Source organism: Hoplias malabaricus, chromosome 11 (assembly GCF_029633855.1).
Source record: "Hoplias malabaricus isolate fHopMal1 chromosome 11, fHopMal1.hap1, whole genome shotgun sequence".
In the NCBI taxonomy this organism is placed as follows: Eukaryota; Metazoa; Chordata; class Actinopteri; order Characiformes; family Erythrinidae; genus Hoplias; species Hoplias malabaricus.
Window position 1 is genome coordinate 5,637,688 of NC_089810.1, and position 16,959 is coordinate 5,654,646.

A 16,959-nucleotide genomic window follows, 5' to 3' on the forward strand; every position below is an offset into this window, starting at 1 on the left:
TGTCGAAAGTGTTTTAGAGTTTATTGGATGTAAACATCTGCTGTATTATAGCTGTGAACATTTGTTGGTTGCATGCTTAATTTTGATTAGTCCCATGTCGGCGAGCCCATCGAATTTCAGACGGTCATGAAATGATGTATCGCTTTTTAAGTGTGTTGTGCAGTGGTAAGAATTGCAATCAAAAAGAAACAAATCACATGAACTTAAAATATTCTAAATAATATTCATTCATTCATTATCTGTAACCTTCCTACCAACTTGTGTTTTTGGACTGTGGGAGGAAACCTGAGCACCCAGAGGAAACCCACGCAGACACAGAGAACACACCACACTCCTCACAGACAGTCACCCAGAGGAAACCCACGCAGACACAGAGAACACACCACACTCCTCACAGACAGTCACCCGGAGGAAACCCACGCAGACACAGGGAGAACACACCACACTCCTCAGACAGTCACCCGGAGGAAACCCACGCAGACACAGGGAGAACACACCACACTCCTCACAGACAGTCACCCGGAGGAAACCCACACAGACACAGGGAGAACACACCACACTCCTCACAGACAGTCACCCGGAGGAAACCCACGCAGACACAGGGAGAACACACCACACTCCTCACAGACAGTCACCCGGAGGAAACCCACGCAGACACAGAGAGAACATGGAAACTCCACCCAGAGGGGACTTGAACACAAGATCCCAGTGCTGGGAGGCAAACGTGCTCACCACTAAGCCACCAAATAACAAAGAACATTTACAAAATGGAGCAGGAAAGAGTTACTGAATGAAGACTGATTACAGACTGATTTTCTATTTACAAAATGGTGATTATATTGTAAAATGACCCCTCTCCACTTGTACATACTTTTGTAGAACTGTACTACTTTGTTACCTGTGGTAAACATTATGTGATGTGTGTATACAGCTTCTGAACTACACCTGTCTTGTTTGGATGAACACTTGTCTGATGTGGAATGGCAATAAAAATACCATGAAAAAAAAAAAAGAAGAAGTCTATACAACGTTAAACCGTCTGTGACGACTAAGCCCTGTCGTTACCGGTGCAGAGAACTCTTCTCTTGTTTCTATTTTTTTGGTTATTGCTCTTTTTCTTGAAGACCCCTAATGCCACAGCATACAGAAAAGGGTTCACGCAGCAGTTAATCACCGACAGAGTCTTACTCAAGTCTCCGGTTGCTCTACGGAAAGATTTCAGCTCACTGTAGACGGCTGGGAAAGACTCTTTAGTCAGGGCCGCACCAACGTCGATCATATTGATGATATGCACAGGGGTCCATAAGAGAAAGAAAGCCGTGACAATGCTGATTACGAGCCTCCTCATCCTGTTCTTACGTTTTCTAACGCTCTGTCCTCCTTGAAGCTTTGTCTTGTTGATCCACCAGTAAGAGGTCAGTATGATGGAGAAAGGAAGCACAAATCCCAGTACGATTTCCAGCACCAGAAATGCAACTTTTCCAGTGGTGTCTGTTATGCTCTTCTGGCACCTACAGGAATTCCTCTTCTTCTCAACACCTCGTGTGAAGAAAACGGGCAGAGCAAAGACGATTGATAAGCCCCAGAGTCCAGCTATCAACAAGCGCCTTCGGCCCTTCTGCAGTCGTTCCAGCTCAACCCGGTTAGCGATTTTTGACTTGATGGTGTGGTAATGGTGCACAGCCATCAGAGTGACCGTCAACACACTGGCATACATGGCGCAGTACGTCAGGTACGTTAGGATCTGGCAAGGCAAAAGGCCCAGCGTCCATCCGTGAAGAAGTCCATACATTGCGATGGGAGCCAACCCAAGGGTCAAAGAATCGGAAACGGCCAGGTTGAGCATCAGTTTAACGGTGAAGCTTATATTCTGACTCCACTGACGAACGATGGAGATGATCACAGCAATGTTGCTGGGCAAACCCACCACACAGCACAAGCCGAGGACCACGAAAGGGCCCCACTGCCTGGAGCTGAGGACAGGGTCAGAGGTGGAATTGAAGCTGCAGTTGAGATGCTCCATGTCAAGCCAATGAAGTAAATAAGATTGAGTTGGTTTTTGGGTCCGATCCAGACCTGCTAATATGGTTTAGATGTCCACAATGGATGCGTTGCTTGGTTTATGCGTTCAGAACAGAACCAGACATGTCACTCTCTCCAACAGTGTGCTGCATCTGAGCAAATCCAGGCCAATGCTGAGTAGAGACTGTCAACATTTCCTGAACTTTGTCTACAAGCCACTCCTCTCAGACACAGCGGTTTCACAGCAGAGAAGTGCCTAAAGAGCTGGAGTAATAATTTCCTAATAAACCCAACCCAGACTAAGTACATTTATGTTTCGTTTTGTGTGTACAGTCATAATATTTGGGTGTGCTAGTCACCTGTTGATTTTTTAGGTAGATTTTTTGAGTCCAACCCATATCCCAAATAAGGCCACACAACTAAGTCAGTGAGAAAGAGGACTTTATTATCTCTTTAGCTTAAGAATGTTTGTTTATTTTTGCATTTTTACTCACTTTATGAGCTACACTCTCAGAAAAAAAGGTACCTCATTGATCACTAAAGTTACCAACAGTGCAATGTATCATTACATTCTCTTCTCCAGAAGGAGAGGTGAACATTTGTAATTCATTATAAAACTGTGTAAATTAAAAGAACATAATATAAACCCTGAAGAAGAAATGAGGCCAATTTAAACATCTACAATAAAATGATAATAGAATAAGGTATGATTGTGTTCCCTAACTATAGGAACAGACTATGTACCCTTGACAGTGTTGAGATGTAAACCAGATTCTCGTTTATGTTGCGGTGGTGTTTACAGGACCCAGTTCCTAAGAAAAAAATATATATTGGGAAACTTCAGGGCTTTGGTGAGTTTAAAGTTTGGTCATTGTGTCTGCTTTTTTCACTTCTGTAATCACTGAAAATAACATGTAACTCTTGTATGGGAACGGAAAAACACAGGATTACACAATTTCACACGCTCACTCAGTCACTCACACACACACCTGTGGACAACTACACACCGTCACTCAGTCACTCACACACACACCTGTGGACAACTACACATGCTCACTCAGTCACTCACACACACACACACCTGTGGACAAATACACATGCTCACTCAGTCACTCACACACACACATCTATGGACAATTTCACACCTTCACTCGGTCACTCACACCTGTGGACAATTTCACACCATCACTCAGTCACTCACACCTGTGGACGACTACACATGCTCACTCAGTCACTCACACACACCTGTGGACAACTACACACCGTCACTCAGTCACTCACACACACACCTGTGGAAAACTACACACCGTCACTCAGTCACTCACACACACACCTGTGGACAACTACACATGCTCACTCAGTCACTCACACACACACACCTGTGGACAACTACACATGCTCACTCAGTCACTCACACACACACCTGTGGACGACTACACATGCTCACTCAGTCACTCACACACACCTGTGGACAACTACACACCGTCACTCAGTCACTCACACACACACCTCTGGACAACTACACATGCTCACTCAGTCACTCACACACACGCATCTGTGGACAATTTCACATGCTCACTCAGTCACTCACACACTCACTCTGTCACCTGTGGACAATTTCCCAAAAGCAATCCACTTATTATTGAAAATTAATATTTCAGTATTTTGAACATATTATATACTTCTCTCTGTGAAAAAAGTGAAAAAAGCAGACACAATGACCAAAACCAAAGCCCTGAAGATTCCCAATATATACACACCACCGCAACATAAACAAACAAAACATTTACATATCTTGACACTGTCAGGAAAAAAAACAGTCGCAGTAGTGGTACCCTCAAGGGTACATAGTCTGTACCTATAGTTAGGGAACACAATCATACCTTATTCTATTCATTCTATCATTTTATTCAGCTGTAGATTTTTAAATTGTGTTGATTTCAGTATATCTCCTCTGCATTGAATTGGTGTTTTTCATAATGTGTGCTAAACAGTCCAGTTTCAGTTTGATTATCTAGGGAGACACTTGGTTTAGTTGTTGCGTAACAATGAGACTGAAATTAATAAGAAGAAATATGCAATTAAGAATACAAGCTGAAAAGAATACAAGCTGTGCTCTAGTGTTGTATTCAATAAAGAAAAAACCTGTACAAACAGTTCCTCGGTCAGCCTCTGCATTTAGGTTCTCCATGTTGCTTCCTAGTTGCAGACTGTATGGGGCAGATTCAGGAAACTACATGCACAGTAGTATGTTTTAAAGGGAACAGTACATGAACACACAGAGAGGGAAATATTAACAGGAAAAAAGTAATAAATTGAAAAAAGAAAATTTGACATACTCGATATAGGCAACATTACATTGATTATTATTATTATTATTATTATTATTATTATTATCTAGCTTTCACCACAGAGACCCACAGAGAAGTAATCCATAGTACTAGACAGTCTTGTGTGGAAGGACACATAATTATATTTGAAAATCTTTTCCACTTCTTTTGTCATTGCTATGGTTATTTTATATAGGCAATGTTTAATGCACATTAAAATGCATTATTATTATTAATAATAATAATTATTATTATTATTATTATCTTTATTGTTACAGGCCATTGGGTTTCAAAATAAAAGACGTACACTGTAAAATATTATTATTTCGTCCATTATCATGCTCATTTTTAGTGTTTTAAATTGTGGGGCTTTTATTTTGAAGGCGTGTGGCCTTTGAGTGTGTTGTAGTCTTTGTGTGTCGGAGGGAGCAGAGCGGTGCTGGTCTGCGCTCTGTGTTTGTGTGTTGGCGTGTGTTTTTGTGAATTTGAGATTATATTAATTAGTAAATATATATATATCCGACACAGAGCAGCCGGGAGGGTTTAAGAGCGTTAACTTTAACGGCAGAACTCTCGTTATGTCGGTTGTTCCTCCGAACCGCTCCTCTACAGGCTGGCCGCGCGGAGTCAACCAATTCGGGAACAAGTACATCAGCGCCCCCGCCAAACCGCTCACCCTGGAGAGAACCATCAACCTGTGAGCCTCCACACACACTCACACACTCAATATTCATATCCACATACAACCCTACACAGCCGCACAGCACCGGAGACAGCAGCCCTGACGAGGCCGAGTCTCAATTCGCCAATGCTCCCTAAGTAGTGCATTATTTAGGGCGTATATTAGTGTGTTATATCTGAAGTATGCTGCATTTTCGAGCACAATCTTATTCGACTGTATGCTCCAAGTATTCCCATCTATGTCTATGTTTATTTGCACCCCAGAAATGGTGTCTCAAATCACTACGTTCACTATGTAGTGCACTAAGAAGGGCAAAGGATAGTGTGTTACACACTTAAGTAAATTGCATCCGCGTCCTTATTAGGTCCTAAGCTCTAGGTGTTCCTGTGTAGTATAATTGCTTTTTTTCCTGCCAAGAAACCGTAATGTAATAACCAAAGTTGTCCACTATGTAGGGTGTAGGGAGCGATTTGAGACAGTCTGAGTCTTTTTGGCTGCTTTAAGGGCAGTTCTAATTTACACCATTGTATTTGTGTGTGTTTTGTGCAGATATCCTTTGACGAACTACACGTTCGGCACTAAAGAGCCTCTCTATGAGAAGGACAGCTCTGTGGCAGCGCGCTTTCAGCGGATGCGGGAGGAGTTTGAGAAGATCGGGATGAGGAGGACCGTGGAGGGGGTTCTGATCGTCCACGAGCACAGGCTGCCCCATGTCCTCCTGCTGCAGCTCGGGACCACCTTCTTCAAACTGTAAACACACTCTCTCTCTCTCTCTCTCTTTCTCTCTATCTCACACAGTCCTGTCCGAGTTTATAGAAAACAAACCAAGGGATGCACACCGTAGATGGACAGGACTAAACCTCTATACACACACACAGCTCCATTCAGAGCAGTCAGCTCCCCCTAGGCTAGTACCAAGGGAAAGTATGACATTCCCTACAGACAACTTCAGTATAGCTGCCATATCCTGTACATTGTAGTGCACTGTTTCTTTTTATAATCAGAGTTTATCATTCAAGAGCAACACCAGTGAAATAACTTCAAATAAAACATTAACTGTTTCTAAATAATCCCTGGCTGTTTCTCAGTACGTCTCCTTGTGTGTTCTTGGGTTCTTGAACGACATGGATCTGTGCATAACCTGGGTGTAGTTCCTGACCCGTACTTTAAATATTATTATTTATTATTATTTTTAATAATAAAATGTAAACGGAGAATTGCAGGGTGGCATCAAGCAAAAACACATAACACACATTGAAAAATGGCCTCCGTATTGTGACCTCAGCAGGTGCTTGTGCCGAAGCAAAACGGACAGTTTGCACTTACCCCATGTGATTGGAAAAACAGTGAATCTGTCCTGCTGCAGAGGAACGTATTTAAACAAGTTCAACTACATTTGTGTTTATATTTTTATTCAACTGTTGTCTTTGAGTTTGACAGATGCCTGTTCTAATTTATGCTCTTAGTAAATGATGAGTGTGTTTGAAAATGGGCCGTATATCAGCTTCACTGTCGTTTCTGTCTGATCTCAGACCCGGTGGAGAGTTGAACCCTGGAGAGGATGAGGTGGAGGGACTAAAACGCCTGATGACAGAGGTATTGTTCCTGTAGTAAAATGTAAAATACATATACCACAATTTGTATGGAAGAGTCTGAGGGTTTTTTTAGCTGTTCATTTTGAGTAGCCAGAACATATACAGTTGACAGTGGTGTGTGCAGTAATGTGCTTGTATAGTTTCCATAGCAGTGGTAGTTAGTGTAGTATCCGATTTATCCTGTAAAACTAGAACCAGGTCAAGAGTCCATTACATATGTACTACCTTTTATAGGCTGAAGGGAACGAGTTACAAATCTTCAAATGTGGATTCACAGGGCTGTCATATAAGCTGACAGATGCCTAACCATCATGTCGTGGGATGAGGGGGTCGTTCCACCCACCCAGAGGGCAAAGCCAAGTAGTGCTCTCTAGGACTTTCGGCTATGGATGACTGAGACATGTCTGGGGATTGAAGCAGTGATCTCGTAATTTAAGGGCTGACCTTTACCCCCCTTTTCACACAAGCCGGCGATAAGTTCACCTGCTTTATTCCACGCTTCGTTTTTATTAACTGCCCATGCATTTGTACCATCACACTCTTAGGAACAGTAATGGAAAACGTTGGAGCAATTAACATTTTTCATTTGTATAAAGTATAGAAAGTCTAAACGCGATTCATCGCTCTGTTGCTGATAAAACATCACACTCTCCCTTAGGATATGACTGGTCACTTGTCATTCTGTCACCTCCTAGTGTGAATGTACAGTTAGGCCACTCTGCACCACTCGAGAGGCCTTTTTTAAATTCTGATAAATGATATGTAAGGGAGGGCGGCACGGTGGCGTAGCAGGTTAATGTCGCAGTCACACAGCTCCAGGGGCTTGGAGGTTGTGGATTCGATTCCCGCTCCGGGTGACTGTCTGTGAGGAGTGTGGTGTGTTCTCTCTGTGTCTGCGTGGGTTTCCTCCGGGTGACTGTCTGTGAGGAGTGTGGTGTGTTCTCCCTGTGTCTGCGTGGGTTTCCTCCGGGTGACTCTGTGAGGAGTGTGGTGTGTTCTCCCTGTGTCTGCGTGGGTTTCCTCCGGGTGACTGTCTGTGAGGAGTGTGGTGTGTTCTCCCTGTGTCTGCGTGGGTTTCCTCCGGGTGACTGTCTGTGAGGAGTGTGGTGTGTTCTCCCTGTGTCTGCGTGGGTTTCCTCCGGGTGACTGTCTGTGAGGAGTGTGGTGTGTTCTCCCTGTGTCTGCGTGGGTTTCCTCCGGGTGACTGTCTGTGAGGAGTGTGGTGTGTTCTCCCTGTGTCTGCGTGGGTTTCCTCCGGGTGACTGTCTGTGAGGAGTGTGGTGTGTTCTCCCTGTGTCTGCGTGGGTTTCCTCCGGGTGACTGTCTGTGAGGAGTGTGGTGTGTTCTCCCTGTGTCTGCGTGGGTTTCCTCCGGGTGACTGTCTGTGAGGAGTGTGGTGTGTTCTCCCTGTGTCTGCGTGGGTTTCCTCCGGGTGACTGTCTGTGAGGAGTGTGGTGTGTTCTCCCTGTGTCTGTGTGGGTTTCCTCCGGGTGCTCTGGTTTCTTCCCACGGTCCAAAAACACATGTTGGTAGGTGGTTTGGAGACTCAAAAGTGTGAGTGAATGTGTGAGTGTGTGTTGCCCTGTGAAGGACTGGCGCCCCCTCCAGGGTGTATTCCTGCCTTGCGCCCAATGATTCCAGGTAGACTCTGGACCCACCGTGACCCTGAAATGGACAAGCGGTTACAGATAATGGATGGATGGATATATGTGAGGGACACGTGGTTTTCATGAACAGGCTAATGCAGATTAAACCCAACAAACACTTTCATTACTTTGTGAAACCAGTCAAATCAAATGACAGTGTTATAGAGTGTCGTGATAAATATCTGGGGCCGGCTGCACATAACACCTTAAGTTAAGATTTTCCTTAAAGTCCAAGTTATGGGTTCCTCAAAATGAAATCGTTGCACAAAACCTTTCCTTAAGGTTTCCTTAAAATGTTCACCTATGTATTTAAGGATTATTCCTTGTCTCTGTCTTATCCTTTAAGAGAACCATTAACGTTCATTAAACCTTTGCACCTCTGAACAATTTGGTTTTCTTGTTTTCTTCCATTTTTTTTTTTGTGAAAACGGGTATCACAGCGAGTGCGTGTAACAACGGTTTCCATGGAAACAACTGAATCTTACTCTGTTAGTGCAGCAAATCCCTGAACACACTTGCTTACGTAATGAAATCGTTTAAGGGACTCTGTGAAACACACTGAAGTAAATCCCTTGGTGAAGGAGGAATTAAACTTTAAGAGTTATACTTAAGGGTAAAACTTAAGGTGTTTTGTGCAACCGCTCCCTGATCTCAAATGCAGACTGTGGGAAACCGAAGACGTTACATAAGCTGTGTGTGCTGTAGCTAATTTGAAGTATTTCATTGAGACATGGATTTGTGCTTGGGTCAGATCTTGGGGCGCCAGGATGGAGTGAAGCAGGACTGGGTGATTGATGACTGCATTGGAAACTGGTGGCGACCCAATTTTGAACCTCCACAGGTTAGTCCTCACCATTAGCACACGATTCTGAGGATGAGAATGGTTTAAGTGCGTTCTTAATTATCGAATAACTGAATTTGAGCACGTCTAGAGTTAAGAATGAAGATGAAATTAAACTGTGTGGGGGTCACTTGTTTCTTTTTATATATGTGCTGGATTTTTTTCAGTATCCCTACATTCCTGCACACATCACGAAGCCCAAGGAACACAAGAAGCTTTTCTTGGTACAGCTGCAGGAGAAGGGTGAGCCTTAAACATGGGTATGGTTTAAAATCCCTGTTAAATATTCCTGTTGTAATGAATTCTGTGGTTGTCCACAGCATTGTTCGCCGTGCCTAAGAACTACAAGTTAGTAGCAGCTCCTTTGTTTGAGCTCTACGACAATGCTCCTGGATATGGGCCTATAATTTCCAGCCTCCCTCAGCTACTCAGCAGGTGAGAAATTCCCTGATAAATATCTGACAATAAACATGACACATTTTAGACTAAATATAAGTGCCCTACTGTTTTTATGAATCACATCTTTGCTCTCCAACCTCGTTCGTTACATAGTGACCACAATTCAGGTCCATGTGCTAAAAGATGGGGTCACTACTAAATATTTTGTTGTGGTTATAACAGGTTTAACTTCATCTACAACTGATAAGACCTGAGCCTGTGTGGCTGTCTCTGTGAGCGCAGTCCCAAGAGGCAGAGTGACCATTTACCCTCCTGCCACTAGAGGGCATCAACCTGTCCCTGGTTTGAAACGTCGTTATGAAAGTCTTTGAAGATTTTTGGTTTCCTTTATGCTTCTAGATTTTGTCTCTTTACACAACTATTGGAATTTTACTCAGAAACTACATTGAACCTACATTTGGTCGAAAAGCATTTGTGTTTTATCTCGATTGAGCAATACGTACCGTGTCTAGTTAATAAAACATTGTGATTGAGTTTTGTTTTTTGTTTTAATCTTTGTATGTCTGTAATTCCTTTTATAATAAACCACTGTCTGAACATGTTTGTGGTCTGTGTGTAGTAATCATGTTGAGATGCCTTGTTGTTTAAAATGGAAATAGATGTTTTGATCTATGTGTCGTAACTTCCAAACCCGTATTTTTTTTTTTTCAGTTTCCTCACTGTACACAGTGGTCGGCTTGATGTTGATATCGCCTCTCTGGTGTTGATAGACTTTGAGGAGGACTGCAGGTCAGTTTAGGTTTTGGTTGTACACCTAGTATTGCTATCTGACCTGGTGGAGGGCCTCTGCTGTGAAGATACACCATAAATCTGAACTGCCCCTAGTGGCCTGGAGTACGCAGTTTGAGCGAGCTCACGTCTCGATTGTCGCTTTGTTAATGCTGTTTTGTTTTGGCTCAACAGTAAAATGATAACATGTAATGTTTCCTTGGTGTCAAGTAAGTGTCCATTGCTAGTAGGGCGACCATATCTGAGTTTTTAAAAAAGAGGACGCATGGGGCAGGTTGGCAGCACAAATGCTTCCATAACTATGTATGAGCTTAAAGGCTAAGCAGCAGCTCTATGAAAGTGTCAAACAAATAAATACAGTGGAATTTGAGTTCCTAACTTGTGTTTATTGATAGTTATTTCTTACTAATTGAAGGAATAAGGTTTAAAAGACCGTTGGTCCCCCCCCCCAGCGGTGTTGGGAAACTCTAATAGGCGTCTTGCCTGTGACGTAGATGGTGGACAACAACTCTAGAAGCTGCACTTAATTTAATACAGAATGAGGAAAAGGTGTGTTGTTTTTGGCTGCAATCATTCAATGTACAGTGGGACATCTGTGAACAAATGGCCCAAAGATCCCAAAACATCCAGAAAATGGACTAAATCTGTCCACTTTAAACGGGCACTTTGGAAAGGACCCTCCGCTCACTCTGTTATCTGTAGCTCATTTCACTGGCGCTTTTCCAACAATATGGGCATGTAAGGACACCAACGAAAGGTGTTTAAGAGCCTCTGTAACATGGAGGTAAACAGGGTAAGGACACTCACTTCGCCTGTTTTAGTTGGTGTTAGTTAACGTTAGCTTGACTCGCTAAACTCGGTGGCTCAGATTATACTCGGCTACGTAGCTGCATTACGGAGGTTTATAGTGTCGGATGAATTTGAGTTCGACTTTGATCACATTTACAAGAATAACGGTACCTCTACATTTGAGTTTAGCTTATTGCTAGGCTATTGTCATGAATAATGTTGGTTATTTAGCTAGATACTGTCATAACAGTCAGTCATAACGGTGTTTTACCGCGGCGTTGTTCGGCTGTTGTCCACCAGTGACGTCACGGTCGCGTTCGAGAATTTCCGTAGCGAGCTCGGGTTTTTCCGTCAATTTAATAAAATTGTCAGTTTTAAAGCAAATTAAGCTGCTATTTTCATTTTAATTCATACTTATATCTGTCAGTAACTACAATAATGTGGAATATTCATGGAGGTCCATTAAGTGGTGCTTAGCCTTTAAAACATAAACAGATACTCTTTAACAAAATAAATATCAAATGCATTTTTGGACAGATTCCTTTCCATTCAACATTTGGCTCAAAGCAAAAATAATAAAATAATATTTTTGCCATGTCTTGACAGTTTATTATCATTGAAAATTGTTATTTTCTGTTCATACCAAACTTCAAAACTGAAGTCCTGTATTAAAACGACTTGTTTACACCAGAAAACTCAGGATCATGACAGAAATGAACGAGTTTACATTTTAACTGTTTTTTAAACGTTACTAAAACCAAGTATCACATTTTATCAACCGGAATTAATACAGACTTGATAAATGATCAGAGCATCACTGGGATCCAGACATTTATGTAAAAATACTTGTATTTCATATTTTATAAGGTCTGGCTGATAAAAACGTGCTGTATGTGAGGGCTATAATTCAGTCTCTCCCCTGCTCCCCTTTAATGATGCGGAGATTTGGCCTGTTTTCTTCTAAAGTTAATGTTAAACAGAAGAGCTGCGCAGATGTAACTGGATTAACTCGTCAGAGAGTCAGTAACGGTCAGGTGTGTCCGTGTATTTGTGTCGTTATAGGGACGGAAGTGACGACTTTCAGTTTTTTTTAAATAGAGCAGAATGCGAAACGCTTCCACACACGAAGAGGAGACTATGGTAAATGACCTTAAAAACTTTCAACACATTTCTGTTCGAGGCTCCAGTAAAACACTGATGTGAAGCACAAGAAGGTTCGCGCGGCGACGTGTGTCCCATTTCCGCTCTGAGCTCCGACCCCTTGAACACTTGATCCCGGCGCGCCCCTTTTGCTCACCTACAACAGCGTCATCATACGTCATCGAAGTGCACACTTCAAGAAAAAAATTATACCCCAAGTTCCGGCCACTTTTATTACAATATTGGAAATCTTAGCTAACTGTAAAGTACTTTACTCACTCAAATCAACATTTTTCAGGAGTCAAATGTGTGTAGATTAATGTCCAAGACTTGCTTGACTTGTAAGCAAGTCTTGCTTACAACCTGAAAGAAAATATGTTTTTACATAAAAACACTTTTGTTTAAGTATGTGCCAATACTGCTAACTTCGGCCACCTCCCCTGCTTGTGACAGTCAAACGAGACAGTTGCTACCACATTCAGTGGTTTTGAGCGGTTCACAATGAGATTACGTTTGTCCTGTACTGGTATCCGTACTCTACATGTAAGGATTAAAATGGCGGTAGATTTTCTCCTCAGAGAAAAGGAAGCTAACCGCTAAGCTAACTTTTAGACTGAGGGAAATATCTGTCGCGAAATGGAAATGTGTTGTGTTTCACATGCAGTTTTGCACACAAAGAATTACAACACTGTTAGAGACACTTAAATATTGTTTAGATGCGTGATTTCTTGCAAGACTGATGTTTAAATGCCCTACTAAGGCTTCATCTTGTGTTTTATTGTTTTACCCAATGCGATTGGCAAAGAGAGAGAGCGGAATTGCACCATATACAGCAGTGGCCAGAATTAGGGGACGGCTAGAGTTAGGGGAAATACTGATAGGGTTTTTTTGTAAGAATTGGGACGGGGAAAGACGGTGGATGGCAAAATCCCGGTTTTGGAATCCCGGTCGGACGCATTTTTTAGGTCCCGAAAAGAGGACATGTCCAGCAAAAATAATTGCTACACTAATTGCTAAGTGTGTGAGCTGAATTTGGAAGAGCTGCCATCTTTAGCATTGCTCATTGCTTTTGACATTAATAAATGGAGATTTTGAGACTCGTTGAAACTGCTTTCTAACCTTATTAAAATGGGAGCTCTGAAATAAGTTTTTTTTTCTGTAAAATTCCATTTGCTTCTTCACATTGGTTTGTTTACATTTGTACCTGCCTTATCTGCTTTAGCAATTAGCTTTAGCTAATCCAGTATGTTTTAGGATACTGTTCCTTGTTTGTTCCCCCAAACATACAGCGATAGTGCTTTTTTTCCCTGCAGTATTGGGTCCAGTATTTGTGGTAAGATTAGGGTCAGTTATTTTGACTTGGATACAAGGCTTCAAAGTTTGTCAATGTGCGTTCTTGTGTGTTATGTTCCCTTGTTGTTGCTTGACATCATCTTCCACTGCCCACATTACATTTGTATACTGAAGAACACACGAGCGGTTAAAGTATGTGGATGTGGTTCTCAATCTGCCCCAACAAGGATGCATCCGTATTTTACTTGAAAGCAAGAACGACCTGAATGTCCCATCATTCTCTGCGGCGTACGTTCACACTTACAAGGTGAATTTTCACAAAGGTACTGTTGTGTGTGTATTCTTCAAACGGTTGCTATTGAGGAACATTCGATGCCCTTGATGGGAAGCACATTAACAGCCCCTTGTGGAGCAGTCCATAAATGAGAACGTGAGAAATAGTGCCCCATATGGCGCATGGGTATTCTGTTAAAATCAGAAGTCTGATTACTACAGTGTCCCCCAAGCTAAACCTCCACACCTCAGTGTCTGTGATTGGTCTCAGTGGCTCTTTCACGTTGATCATTTTGATTAATGCCATATTTGGGAACCTATAAGACCCATAGCTTTAGAACTGCAGCAAGAAGAATGACCACAACCTGCTCGGTCCTCACTCTCTCACTCTCTCTCTCTCACAGGCCACTCAGTCTAAACGGTGTGATTGGCTTGACTGAGAGATGAGAAATGCTATTACAGCCTTAACTGGATTAGCTGGATCAGACACAGCAGTGTTGCCGGAGATTTTAAAGCCCTCAGTGTACCTGTTGCACTGAGAATAGTCGACCAACAAAGAACTGCTGTGTCTGATCCACTCGTACAATTCGCATCTATTGTCTATTGACACGTCTGATAAAAATAACACTTCATAAATGATGTTTATTCACGTTCATTTATTACAGATTGGTCTTGGACCTGGATAGAACCGGTACTAAATCCATGTCCGGACCCAATTCACCATCTGACGAGGCCTGGTCTAAAAACTAAAATGATCCACTCAAAAGACAACCTGCTGGAAATATTCTTTTATTTAATTCAAGAATTAACATGACATTCGGAGCCCAAAACAACAGATTTTTTTTTTGCGTGTGTACACATATACATATGTTTTCTTTTGCGTATGAGTGTACATGGTTTGAAAGTTTAAACACAATGCACTGTTGACGATGGCAGTGGTGGACAGAAAAACTCCAGTGTGAAAATGCAGCATTGATCTTTTTTTAACAGCCCTTTCGTTGATTCAGCTGGGAAAAGAATGCATGTATGAAGTCAGCAAATCCTGACAAGCGTGACCGTGTTTCATTGGATTAGGCTACATTCGTTTATTACCAGTGCAAATGATCAAATGGAAAAAGAAAACCTTTGTGAAAAGACTTGCAGGGAAAAAAAAGCACCCTCTTCAAAACAAGGCATAAAACACTGCGAGTGTTGTAGTGAGAACTGAGGTGTGGAACATAAAAAAGAAACCTTTCTATTTCTATACACATACCACTCTTAGTGCAATTACTCGTATGCCATCAGTGTTTTTAATGTGTTCACACAGTTGTTATTATTTTTTTTTTTGTCATTTTCATTGTTTCAGTAGAAGTATAATACATTGTGTTTATGGCCATACATTCTAATGGTCACATGTATTGCATCTTTGGGAAACCTTAAAAATCAGTACCACAGTATTGCACTTTCAGCAGAAGGAGAAAAAGAAAAATATCACTGTAAGAGATCTAGGGTGCTTCCTGCACAATATGGCTGCCACAGGAAGTCATTTTCATCTCCGTGTCTTATTAGCAGTTCTCATACATCTATTTCAGGTGGCTACGTGTATGAGGATTTTTTAATCAGCAAACACACTTTCACATAAAAGCTACAAGCTCTAATATTGTGGTTCTAATTCTATGTATATGATGAGTTCTAATTAAAAGAAAATAATGTGTGAAGATATATATGATCTGCCATAACATTAAAACGTCCTCCTTGTGTCTACACTCATCGTCCATTTTATCAGCTTCACCGAAAAGTGTTTCACTGTGTAGTTCTAGAGTTACAGACTGAACTCCATCTGTAGCTTTGCATACTTTCTTTGCCCAGTTTCACCCTGTTTTTCACTGGTCAGCCCTTCCACAGAGCAGGTATGACGTGGGCGGTGGATTATTCTCAGCGCTGCAGTGACACTGACGTGGTGGTAGCGCGAGTGGATCAGACACAGCAGTGTTGCTGGAGATTGTAAATCCCTCGGTGTAACTGTTGGACTGAGAATAGTCAACCAACAAAAAACTGCTGTGTCTGATCCACTCTACACCAGCACGTCAGTGTCACTGCAGCGCTGAGAATGATCCACCACCACATCACACCTGCTCTGTGGGGGTCCTGTGTGGGTCTTGAGCGCTGAAGAACAGGGTGAAAGTGGGTAAGCATCAGCTGGACTAGAGTCTGTAATGGTAGAACTACTTGTAATCACTCTTGCTCAGTAAAGAACTAACATTAAAACAAATACAAATTACATTAACGCAATAAGAAATTTCTGTAGGCTTTTTCTAACCTTTTCCAAAAGCTATCCTCGAGGAAGGGCAGTGTTATTTGTAGTTAGCATTCGGTACGTGGAGTACTGTCCCGAGGCTTCAAGGAGAAATCTGTAACTAAACCAGTGTTCCTCTAACTACCTCACACAATATTAACACCCTTCTAGAAAACAAACAAACAAACAAAAATGCTGAATTCATTAATGTTTGTTTGAATTTATTCTACTGTTATCTTCTGTTTAAGAAAAAACAGTTATTGTCCAGATAAATGTCTTTAAGACTAATATAGACATTTTGCATGTGTGTGTGTGTTTATATATATATTTTTTGCAATGAACTGTATATAAACCATAGTTTGTTTATTTGAAAAACACACAATATTTAAACATAGTACAAAAACTAAGGAAACCTGTGTTTGTAGATTATTTCTTTGTTGTAACGATGCTTCTTGGAGATAAATCTTATACCGTTGGAGCCTGTGCAGTTCCCTTTTAAATGGTGCTACATTTGTAAGGAACATGTATTTGTGGGATGAGCGGTAGAGCTGAGTATGTGGGTTGTGCCCGTGAAAAATTAGCCAAATCCTCTGCCAAAGCCAAGCGGATTATTCTGTGTGATGGTGTGGGGCGGAATCTCCCTCACTGGAAAAGTCTGTCCCTCCACAGTCTGAGACCGAACTCTATCTTCTAAGATGACAACGCTCGCCAACACGAGCGGGGTTTATCAGAGACTCCCTCCAGAATGTGAGAGTGGAGTGGATGGAATGGCCTGCCAGTGTCCTGACCTCAACCCTATTGAACACTTGTGGGATCAGCTCGGGCGACAAATGCCGGTTGAAGAATGGGATGCCATCCCACAGCAGTGTGTGACCAGGCTGGTGA

General features: G+C 42.1%; 2 protein-coding genes across 2 annotated transcripts; one reads left to right on the forward strand and one right to left on the reverse strand.

Annotated features, from left to right (window-relative positions):
* Nucleotides 1-795: 795 nt before the first annotated feature.
* Nucleotides 796-2,120, reverse strand: LOC136709229 (leukotriene B4 receptor 1-like). Its single transcript, XM_066684313.1, has one exon. The coding sequence runs from the start codon at nucleotides 2,021-2,023 to the stop codon at nucleotides 1,049-1,051; it is 975 nt and encodes a 324-aa protein (XP_066540410.1). The 5' UTR covers nucleotides 2,024-2,120; the 3' UTR covers nucleotides 796-1,048.
* A 2,630-nt stretch (nucleotides 2,121-4,750) lies between these two features.
* On the forward strand, nucleotides 4,751-10,116 carry nudt21 (nudix hydrolase 21). The gene is made up of 7 exons (XM_066684938.1): nucleotides 4,751-5,049; nucleotides 5,584-5,784; nucleotides 6,567-6,630; nucleotides 9,027-9,116; nucleotides 9,284-9,359; nucleotides 9,437-9,551; nucleotides 9,738-10,116. The coding sequence occupies exons 1-7, from the start codon at nucleotides 4,931-4,933 to the stop codon at nucleotides 9,757-9,759; spliced, it is 687 nt and encodes a 228-aa protein (XP_066541035.1). The 5' UTR covers nucleotides 4,751-4,930; the 3' UTR covers nucleotides 9,760-10,116.
* Nucleotides 10,117-16,959: the final 6,843 nt, after the last annotated feature.

Bases quoted from the DNA above. Each gene is read 5' to 3' on its own strand.
- LOC136709229 (XM_066684313.1), bottom strand. From the start codon at position 2,023: ATGGAGCATCTCAACTGCAGCTTCAATTCCACCTCTGACCCTGTCCTC.
- nudt21 (XM_066684938.1), top strand. From the start codon at position 4,931: ATGTCGGTTGTTCCTCCGAACCGCTCCTCTACAGGCTGGCCGCGCGGA. The intron at 6,631-9,026 runs GTATTGTTCCTG...TGCTTGGGTCAG, and splicing joins TAAAACGCCTGATGACAGAG to ATCTTGGGGCGCCAGGATGG. The intron at 9,552-9,737 runs GTGAGAAATTCC...TGGTTATAACAG, and splicing joins CTCCCTCAGCTACTCAGCAG to GTTTAACTTCATCTACAACT.